The 10,453-nt window shown below is 35.8% G+C and overlaps 3 protein-coding genes and 1 long non-coding RNA gene across 6 annotated transcripts in view; 2 read left to right on the top strand and 2 right to left on the bottom strand.

Annotated features, from left to right (window-relative positions):
- LOC133697841 (serine racemase) overlaps positions 1-668 on the top strand; it is a 3,002-nt gene extending 2,334 nt beyond the window's left edge. For both annotated transcript variants that reach the window (XM_062120652.1, XM_062120659.1), the window contains exons 6-7: positions 1-35; positions 271-668. The exon at positions 1-35 is cut by the window's left edge and continues 152 nt beyond it. In XM_062120652.1, the coding sequence (XP_061976636.1) occupies positions 1-35; positions 271-520 (285 nt within the window). In that variant the 3' untranslated portion in view covers positions 521-668. The remainder of the gene's footprint in view (positions 36-270) is intronic.
- Positions 1-10,453, bottom strand: part of LOC133695150 (uncharacterized) — a 73,089-nt gene that overhangs the window by 23,835 nt on the left and 38,801 nt on the right. The window lies entirely within an intron of this gene.
- LOC133677511 (tubulin beta-1 chain) lies at positions 3,318-6,069 on the bottom strand. The gene is made up of 3 exons (XM_062099593.1): positions 5,598-6,069; positions 5,186-5,455; positions 3,318-4,271 (listed from the first exon to the last, which is right to left on the bottom strand). Exons 1-3 carry the CDS (start codon positions 5,989-5,991, stop codon positions 3,592-3,594), a joined length of 1,344 nt encoding a protein of 447 aa, XP_061955577.1. The 5' UTR covers positions 5,992-6,069; the 3' UTR covers positions 3,318-3,591.
- On the top strand, positions 8,089-10,302 carry LOC133687464 (actin-depolymerizing factor). 2 transcript variants are annotated; one of them, XM_062107054.1, is made up of 3 exons: positions 8,089-8,316; positions 9,466-9,731; positions 9,853-10,302. In XM_062107054.1, exons 1-3 carry the CDS (start codon positions 8,314-8,316, stop codon positions 10,001-10,003), a joined length of 420 nt encoding a protein of 139 aa, XP_061963038.1. In that variant the 5' UTR covers positions 8,089-8,313; the 3' UTR covers positions 10,004-10,302. The 2 variants fall into 2 exon arrangements, with proteins under 2 accessions (XP_061963038.1, XP_061963031.1); XM_062107047.1 differs by lacking the exon at positions 8,089-8,316 and having other exon boundaries at positions 9,457-9,731.

Here is a 10,453-nt window from a genome sequence, read left to right as displayed (position 1 = left end):
GATGGTCTTCGAGCTTCTCTTGGAAGTCTTACCTGGTAAAGCAAACCTTGTGCTTCTTGTGCATGCATTGAGGACACGTCCTTAGTTTTTCAATAATCCATTCTTCCCTACCTGGATATTATGAAGTATGCTTCTCTGTCTTTTCTTTTCTTGCATTTATTTTTAACAGAACATGCAGTGGGCATGCTCCCATTTTCCATTGCTAGCACGTCTCAAGTTCATCTAATTTCCTTGCCCTGCTATCTCACTCCACACCTTATGGTGGAGCAGGCCAGTGGTTCGAGATTTGGTTGATGCTGTTATAACAGTGGAAGATCAGGAGATAATAGAAGCCACGAAACTCTGTTATGAGGTTCTGAAAGTCGTAGTAGAACCTAGTGGAGCTATAGGCCTTGCAGCTGTTTTATCTGATAGTTTTCAGAATAACCCTGCCTGGAAGGATAGCAACCACGTGGGAATCGTGCTTTCAGGAGGTAATCTGGATCTTGGTGTTCTTTGGGATTCAATTTGCATTCTGTAACTCTTTCTTTCCCCTGAAAATGAAGATTTCTCACTTGATGATTAAATAGCATTTCTGCTTTGGGCGTACATATGTATTCTGGCAAGAACAAAAAAATCATAGTGTTGTTTTTTTTTTGGAGAATAGCATTTATGCGTTTTACATGGCATCTTTCTGTAGCCCCCTGTTGCATCTTGCATAGCTGATGATAAGCGCACAGGCGCACAGGCAATTTCTATCAGAAGCACATTTACAAATTGTCAACAAAGAGATGGGGGTTGGTTGGTATATCATTAGCTCAGTGGGGTAAAACTATAACAAGGGGAAAACGAACATCAGTTCTGTTCTTGGAGCTGAAGCGTATGAACAATGCTTTTCAGATTCCTTTCATCTAGTGGATGGGACAGGGACTCAGGAGGGGTGAAAATAAGTCATAGAATAAATGGATTCATGGCCATCATCATGATGCTTTTTTTAAAAAAATCTTTTGACTGCTAGAGGGATCAAAGAGTATATCTCTTTTATTAGTAGCTCGCGCAGGATTAGAAGCATGACTACTTGAACCAGTGACCACCAAGAGTAACCACAACAACAACTATGTCCCAAAACTGAAGCAAACGAAAAACAATACAAGAAAGATCGAAGAATAAAATAGAAAAACAAAACAACATAAGATTTTGCCTAATAAGATCACACCATACACTCTAATTCAAAATTTCATTACACAAATATTCTGCTAAAAACCTCCTTATTTGAGCTCTTCTATTCTATTTATATACTAGTCAAAAGTTCTGTACAAAATTGAAATAATAATAGTTTTTTTTAAACCAAACAAAAAAAAATTCTAATTCAATTAAGAAAATATAACAAATCTTAAACTATAATTTTTAGGCATTAGCATAAAGCCTTCTCAATCTCTACACTGAAACATTGAAATTTGAAGCCATAACCTTGACTTATGGTTTGTTAGCTATTGATTCAAGTTTAATGGATGATTTTTATTCATTGGGGCACTCCTCCTTATTATTCTGGTTAAAATGAAAGCTATCTCTGTTAATTATCTTGAAAACTTATTGTTTTTTCACGATCAAAAACCTCTAATAAGCTTTTGAAATTGTCCACAAAGATTGCAAACACAACACAACTTAGATGGACCGTCATAATCCATTTAGGTTCCTGACAACCAATCACTTTTCTCTCCTACAAGGTATTGCCTAAGGAACCATGATCACTTTCCTCCTAATTATGATCATGTAGGTCTCTCTAATTCAACCGACAAGCTAGTTTTATAATTTACCTCTACATGTTTTTTATTTCGAGCTCCTAGACGTTTCTCTCCTGCAAGGGAACCTCCACATCCCCTCCCTCACCATGCCATACTTCATAACTTCTTCCTATCATGTTTGTTAGCAGCACACGGCAAGTAATAACTTGAGATTATTGAGCTCTGATATCAATTAACACAGATGAAAATAACACAAGAAAGACAGAAAAATAATCAACACAAAATCTTATTGAATAGTGTTATACTACAAACTCTAATTTCAAATTTTATCACTGAATATTTCATAACTATTCTAATAAAAAAAACTCTCTATTACATCTCTTCTAGGTTACTTATATATTATTAAAAAGTCTTAAACAAAACTGGAAAAATAATAAAATAGTTTCAAACCAAGTATGAAAAAGAAATTCTAAATCAACTAGTAAAATATAACAAATCTTTAACAATAATTTCTAGGCATTATTGTAATGCCTTCTCAATCATGGATTAAGATTTATGCATGTTAACATAAAACTGCATGTTAGAAAAAAATCTCTTACATATAAAACATAATCTAAAATGAATTTGGTTGGGTGATAAAATTGGTAGATACTTAGCTAAAACTATATCCCAATCAATCAGCATTACCAAGTGTTTTGGACTTTAGCATAGAATAAAAAAATAGTAAGATAACACAATACAAGAAATATTTAGGTAAATAACGTAGTTTAGAGAGTTGTAGTTGACATTCGCCACTCTCTTAAATGATAAATAGGTAGACACAATTGTACAACAAAGAGAGAAAAGAGAGGAGATAAAAAAACAAAAAAACAAGGAAAGAAAAAGATCTTGGAGACATCGAAACTCTAATAACAACATCACTAGTACCAACGATGAACGAAGTGGACCACACGAGCCATTCAAAGATGTCAAAGCTCACTTATCTTTGGACAACTCATGTGAACCAGTCTTATCACCATTGGTGATATTTCTTGGTGTTATTTGATTTGTTTTTTTGAGATTTTTTCAACAGTATTGATGGTGTCGTCATTAAAGCTTCGATGTGCTTCTAGGATTTATTTTTTTTCTCAATCCTCTCTCCTCATAATTTGTGAAGAAAAGAGAAAATTAAAGCTCTGATAACAACACTACTAGTATTGTTGAAAAGATCATAGCGAAATAAATTCAACGACATCAAAGAAAGTTATCAACAGAGACTAGAATGGGCTACATAATCGCCTAAAAAAAGTGGTCACTAACACCTTTAAACAGTTCGTGTTGATTATCTTTATTAATATCATTGAATTTATTTTAACAAGATATTTCCAATAATATCAATGATATTATCATTAAAGTTCTCTGAAGTTTTTTTTTTCTTTTTTTTTTATGATGTATTTCTAAAATCTCTTTTTATTTTTTCTCTTTTTATTATAAATTATACCAGCCTATTTTATTATTTAAGAGTTGCATATAACACTTGCCCATGCATGGCAATCTTTGATAAGCTAGAATGTCAACGAACGATGCTGGCAAAAATACGAAAAACAAATAGCATTTTCACAACAGAATTACTGCTTGAAGTTAACTATTATTGAGACAACAGCAGTCAGGGCCAACGCCTTTTTGTAAACTGTGGAGACACCAAAACCAATTTGAAAGATGCACACCCACCAAGAAACAAGCAATGCAACATTGCTTGAAAAATAACTCCACATATTGGAAAGACTCCAAAGCCAAAGCATGTAACAGAAAAAAAGTAGAACAAAAGTAAATCAGTCAATCCATACATCCTATAAGCAAACGAAGGAAAGATTCAGATTTCATGTCTTTAGGCCTCATCCCCGTATGCTTCCTCCTCATCTTCAAACTCGCCTTCCTCATCAGCAGTTGCATCCTGGTATTGCTGGTACTCCGAGACCAAATCATTCATGTTGCTCTCAGCCTCTGTAAATTCCATCTCATCCATTCCCTCTCCAGTGTACCAATGCAAGAAGGCCTTCCTGCGGAACATGGCAGTGAACTGCTCACTAACTCTTCTGAACATTTCTTGGATTGATGTGGAGTTGCCAATGAATGTGGAAGCCATTGTCAAGCCTGTAGGAGGGATGTCACAGACCGTGGACTTGACATTGTTGGGGATCCATTCAACAAAGTAGGACGAGTTCTTGTTTTGGACATTAATCATCTGCTCGTCAACTTCCTTTGTGCTCATTTTGCCACGAAACATTGCAGATGCTGTGAGATATCTGCCATGGCGAGGATCAGCAGCACACATCATGTTCTTGGCATCCCACATTTGTTGGGTGAGTTCAGGTACAGTCAGGGCACGGTATTGCTGAGAACCACGGGATGTGAGAGGCGCAAAGCCAACCATGAAAAAATGAAGCCGGGGGAATGGGATGAGGTTCACAGCAAGTTTGCGAAGGTCTGAGTTGAGCTGACCGGGGAAACGAAGGCAGCATGTAACACCACTCATGGTGGCAGAAATCAGGTGGTTCAGATCCCCAACTGATAAACAAAATTTTCCAGTTAAAAAAAAACATATTTCTTCTCAAAACGCAGGCTTATAAATATAAGTTACACAGCAACGAAAGATGGTTGATACTTGTAGCAAGCCGTGGACAACCATGTGATAAACCATGAGCGTATCAAAACAAGTATTAATGTGGTTAAAGCTATTATCCAAGCAATGAAGCATTACTAAAAATGGTAGGACCTATGAAACCCAGGTTCCGTTTGGAAAAACAATGGTTTTTAGTTGTCAAAACCTTCATTTCATAGCGCTTTTGACTTGTGGAATTTAGATAGCTTTCAAAACAGCTCTTAGAATTTTACCACACACCTTAAAGCTAAGAAAGAAAGCCCAAAAGCCAGGGTTACCAAACGGGCACCTAATCTTATATCTTAAAGAGCCATATAGCAAATGAGGCACTCACAACTGTATTTGTGAGTCCAAGTACAGCGTCGATGCACCACGTTAATAAGCATACCCTAAGTGCCTTGATAGTGCAGCCAGCCGCGTGGTTGGCCGCACTACCCTTAAGACAGAAAAGAATGGGAAAACCATGTGGCTTAAAGAGCCCCGGGAAGATCACCGAGTAATTGAGGATATATTTGTGCACTAACGATACCATGAGCACACAGTTTATTCACGTTCTCATCCCTATAGGTACACTAGAGTATTGTTTCCAATTCTTGACAAAGCAAATTCCCCGTTTAAAATAAAGGTCCAAACCAAGCTCACCAAATACCATCTCACATCATGAATCATGATTGCGTATTTCCTAGTTCAGTTTCCAGGAAAAAAATGAACGAAAAACAAAATAAAAGCAAAACTATATTAAATTAAACAAACAAACCATTTCAATTGGATATTGAGAGGGAGGGAGCAATGAAAGGTTATCGTTGAAAGGGGTGCTTACAGCTGGGAGTTGTGAGCTTGAGAGTACGGAAGCAGATATCATAAAGGGCTTCATTATCAAGAACCATACACTCATCTGCATTTTCAACAAGTTGGTGAACAGAGAGAGTTGCATTGTAAGGCTCGACCACAGTGTCCGAGACCTTTGGGGATGGGAACACTGAGAATGTGAGCATCATTCGATCTGGGTATTCCTCTCTTATTTTCGAGATCAATAGTGTTCCCATCCCGGACCCTGTACCACCTCCCAATGAGTGGCATACCTGAAACCCTGCAATTTTCACCATACTGATTTTTAACTGCTTATACATTATTAGCAAATATAACTCTAACAAATGAATTTTTTCCCCTCATTTTCTTGAGAAACAAACAACAAGAGTAAAGGCACAAACCAAAGACCAAAACAAACTTACCTTGCAAGCAGTCACAGTTCTCAGCCTCCTTTCTCACAACATCAAGAACAGAATCAATCAACTCGGCTCCCTCAGTATAATGCCCTTTAGCCCAGTTATTACCGGCACCAGATTGCCCAAACACAAAATTATCCGGTCTAAATATCTGCCCATACGGACCAGATCTAACACTATCCATAGTGCCCGGTTCAAGATCCATTAAAACAGCGCGAGGCACAAACCTTCCACAACTGGCTTCGTTATAGTAAACATTAACTCGCTCTATTTGAAGAGCTGAGTCACCTTGGTACCGACCCGTTGAGTCAATCCCGTGTTCTGCACATACCACTTCCCAAAACTTTGCTCCTATTTGGTTTCCACATTGACCTCCTTGGATGTGAAGGATTTCCCTCATTTTCTCGGGAAAGTGAGGGGATGTTTAGTTGTTTTTTCTTTGTTTTCTAGGGAGTGGGAGCGTGTGTTTTGTGGGTTTCTTGTTTGCTTATAAAAAGAAGGATTTGACGGTTTCTGTTAGTTGACGGCGAGGGAAGTGATTGACGTTTGTTTCTGGCGGGAACTTGAGATTTTTGAAATTGGGTTTTGTTTCTCTGGTGGAGGAGCAGGAATTTTTGTTACTGCAGTTGACACGTGGACTGTAAAAGTCTGTTATGTGGATATAATTAATTTAGGCTGGGTTTCGAGAGACTGTTTGGGAGTAGTTTGTGCTTTTAGTTATTTTTTTAAAAAAATTATATTTTTTATAAGTTGATTTTAAAAATAAAAAAATATTGTAATTTATTTTTAAATAAAAAATATTTAAAAAAAATAACCTACACGTACTCATGAAGCGCAAACATGGGAGGAGGGAGTGAATGAAACCGCGAAGAGTAGTGGGTGGGTTCGTAGTTTGACATGTGGAATGAGGTGATTGGTTAAGGGGGCTGAGTAATTTTTCGGATTTTGTTTTTATTTTTAAATTAAAAGGTCACAGTATTAACGATTGCATCAGACGGCTAAGATCGACGGAAGAGGAAACTTGGGGGCTACTTCATCATCAGTGATGATCTGACAAAAGGTAGACGTCGCAGGATTGGAAATTGTAACGTAAGCAAGGAAAAAGCAGTAAGAATTAAGAAAACAGGAAAAAAGAAGAAGAAATATGAACGAGGAGGAGGAGTTGCAAAGAGCTCATCATGTGAGAACAGACTCGTCAATCAATTATCATCCATCGCAGCTAAAGAAAGAAAGAGGCTCGCTCGTAAACAAAGCTGACCAGCCACCCTTTTTTCTTCATCATCGCCATCAAAGTTGAGAGGTCAAGTGATGTGGCGCTGGGCCTTGTCGATTGTCATGGAATGTGGTGGGGAGGATCTTAAGTGGTGGAGATGATTGATTGATGGGTCAATGATGCCCTACAAGTGATCAATATGGGCTTAGGGTCGGTTCTTTTTTGTTTTCTGACAATATTTCAATCGGTAGGCTTCAACCACAAGGCAAGCTGAGCTATATTTATGCTCATGATGATTGAAAGTTCTTGGGTCACGTTTAGTTTTCTTTTTTCTTTTTATTTTTTTGTAATCTTCATGATTGAACATCCTTAGATCATGTTATGTGTTGCCTTTTTACTCAATTATTGTCCAAGTTTCCTCAATTGTTCCAAGTAAAACTATAAAACCAATGGATTGTTGGAATCATCCATTTTAATGGTATTATTACCAAATTGACAAAAACAATCAACTGGTCCTAGCTTCTAAACCTTTCATGCATCTCCATCATATTTGATGGAAAATGTCAGGGAAAAAAAATACAGGTTAACATTAACAAAACATTAAATGGTGTTGCTAAATTAATATAGCTACACTTATAAATGTTGTTAATATTTTTTAATTTTTTTGGGCTGTTTTTTCTAATTAATTTTTTTTTCTATTTAATCTTTTAATATTAGTTTGGTTAGAAATCGAGCTTTATAATTTAATTATTTCGATTTATTTTCTACGAGTTATCTCAATCTTATAACCCGAGTCGTTGGTTTGACAAGTTGGCTTAAATTGACTATGCTCACCTTTTGAGGTCTTTTTTAATTGAATATGTTTTAATTGGGCTTCATTTTTTTTTCAATGTATTTTCTATAGGGTTGTCTCGATCTCATGACCTGAGTTGTCGGTTTAGTAGCTTGACTCAATTTTTTTAGTCCTTTTTTCATTTATTTTTTTAAAATTTTATCCTTTAATATTATATTATTTTGTAAGAGTTTTTTTTATTATTATTTTGAGTTACTCAAGTCTTATAAATTTAGTTTTTTTCTTTAGATTTCAAATATATTAAAAATAGAGCCTTATAAAATCAATCCAGCCTACATGCAACCCAACACGACCGAATAACCTAGTCTCTATCATGTCATGTCGTGTTCAATGTTACGCTGTATTTTTGGACTTCTCAACGTTGCACGATCCAAAAGAAGACATTTAACAAAAAATAGATAGTTTTAGCTTACAAGTTTAGAGGTAGACATTAAGCCAGGAGCCACACAAAAATCCCAACAATAAAACCCATCATTTTCTCTCCCAAACTCTCTCTCATTTCCCACAATTTCATCCCACCCTTGAAATTCCACCTCTCATGACCCCAACAAACAAGGATCTCCATTCTCTTTTTTAACTCTCATCGATCCTCTGTGCTCCCTCTCCCTTCGTCCCTTCTCAACAATTCACAAGGCCCGACCTTCTTCGGTGGCAATATGGTATGTTCTTGCTTCCTTTCTGCCGCTCCATTGCACGAAAATATTGCTATTGAAAACTATCATGCGTGATTATGATTTCAAATTCGAGTTCCTTTAAGGCGACAGCCATCCTCTCTTGCCATTCTGAATACATGATTGTTTTTTCTCACCTAAATTCCATTTCTTTGTCAATTTCACAGTGACGGGAAAAGTTCTTATGGACTTTACTTAAAATGTTAATCATTGTAAAATGAGCTCCCATTGTCTCACGTTATATTCAAGCATCTTTTAAAGCTATAAAATCTAAATATATTCTTTATCCACTTATTGATTTTGGACCTGAGAAATTTCCCCTGTTTTTTCCCCATTCTATGAAATCACTCCTCCTATCCAAATGGAATTTGATTCACATGTTATCATTGTCACAATTTAATTATAGATATTCCCTAATTCATATGTTATATTTTAAATCTATCGCACTGTTTCATTTTGTTGATTCTCTCACAATTACCAAAGGATGGGTATGTGTTTGTTTGAGAGTGTGGTAAATATTATTTTTTAAATATTTTTTGCTTGTAAATATATTAAATTAATTTTTTTTATTTTTTTAAAATTTATTTTTAAAATTAGCATATCAAAACAATTCAAAAATATAAAATAAATATTAATTTGAAACTTAAAAAAAATATTTTTTAAAAAAATACAGTATAACCACAATCCTAAACAACACTTAAATCATGGCAATCAATGACATATTTCAATCTCTATCAGTTTTATGCATCACTTGCACAGCCAATTTTCCTTCCCCTTTTACTTGAAGCAAATCTTCAATCCCCTCTCCTTCCCCTCTCATGTGATGCATTGAATTGAGGGAAATCGGAGACAATTATCAATCGGCTTAATTTAATCCCTTGTTTTTTCAATTGACAAAAAACAAAAAATATAGCGAGAAAATTGACTTTTGAACAAATGCCAGGGCAAAACAGTGTTGATCTCATCCGAGTCACAAACAGTTGCATTGCATTTAGTCAAACCCAAAATTCGCATCATATGTACTGAGTGTCAAATCTTAAATTAAAGATTAATACAAATATTTCCTTTCCGCTTAATGACGATTAAAGTGGGCTATAGTTTCATTTTTATTATTATTATTTTTAATATATGGCACAGGCGAATTCAGCATCTGGAATGGCTGTTGATGACGAGTGTAAGCTGAGGTTCATGGAACTTAAAGCAAAAAGGAGCCACCGATTTATCGTTTTCAAGATTGAAGAAAAGATCCAACAAGTGGTGGTGGAGACAGTGGGAGAACCTCAACAAAGCTATGATGATTTCACTGCCAGTTTGCCAGCCAACGAGTGCCGATATGCTGTCTACGATTTCGATTTCACTACCGATGAGAACGTTCAAAAGAGCAAAATTTTCTTCGTTGCATGGTAACATCAAGGAAACATTGCAATTGAATTGTCTTTTTTAGTGCAAGTTTTATTAATTTTTCTTAATGTGAGTTTATATGTGTCACTATCTAAAATTAATGTCGTTCATATTTGGTTTCAGGTCTCCTGACACATCGAAGATAAGAAGTAAGATGTTGTATGCTAGTTCAAGGGATAGATTCAGGAGAGAGCTTGATGGGGTTCAAGTTGAGTTACAGGCGACAGATCCTAGCGAAATGAGCTTGGACATTGTCAAGGAACGAGCCTTCTAAACAAAGCTTTTAATGGAGGTTTCTTTTACTTGGCACTCTAAATTATTAGAGCCAAGATTATTTTGTACTCTTACCTTGCAGAACCTTATATTGGCCGGTCACTTGAGTTGTGGTAGAATTGGTCAGTTTAGGGACTATTTCTATTATCAACTGACTTTTCCGGCAGGATTTCTGATCGATGGGGTGCATAATCATGCCAATCTGATTTTCAATCTTGATTTTTACTTGGGACGATTTTTATTTTATTTTATCTTATTGGGTTTTCTCGAGCATTTGAATGGGAATGAAAGTTTCAGCTCTCTCTCTATGTATATTTTGAGAATGTTGAGTTGTTAATTTAATGGTGAATTTTTTTTTCAGACTAGAGCTGTAATGACTTGTGCATCACTTGGGATGATGATAAATATATAAGAGTGAAAACAAAAATTTATTTTATTAAGGATGTAATTG

The sequence above is a fragment of the Populus nigra genome, chromosome 1 (genome assembly GCF_951802175.1).
Source record: "Populus nigra chromosome 1, ddPopNigr1.1, whole genome shotgun sequence".
Classification (NCBI taxonomy): domain Eukaryota; kingdom Viridiplantae; phylum Streptophyta; class Magnoliopsida; order Malpighiales; family Salicaceae; genus Populus; species Populus nigra.
Note: the sequence above shows the minus strand (reverse complement) of the source record. Positions and strands in the feature narration are given on the sequence as shown.

What these genes read in the sequence shown, in the direction of transcription:
- LOC133687464 (XM_062107047.1), top strand. Translation starts at nt 9,457, where the DNA reads ATGGCACAGGCGAATTCAGCATCTGGAATGGCTGTTGATGACGAGTGT. An exon ending in AAAATTTTCTTCGTTGCATG is followed by an intron (nt 9,732 to 9,852) that starts GTAACATCAAGG and finishes ATTTGGTTTCAG; the next exon opens with GTCTCCTGACACATCGAAGA.
- LOC133677511 (XM_062099593.1), bottom strand. Translation starts at nt 5,991, where the DNA reads ATGAGGGAAATCCTTCACATCCAAGGAGGTCAATGTGGAAACCAAATA. An exon ending in GAACTGTGACTGCTTGCAAG is followed by an intron (nt 5,456 to 5,597) that starts GTAAGTTTGTTT and finishes TGAAAATTGCAG; the next exon opens with GGTTTCAGGTATGCCACTCA. An exon ending in CAAGCTCACAACTCCCAGCT is followed by an intron (nt 4,272 to 5,185) that starts GTAAGCACCCCT and finishes TTTGTTTATCAG; the next exon opens with TTGGGGATCTGAACCACCTG.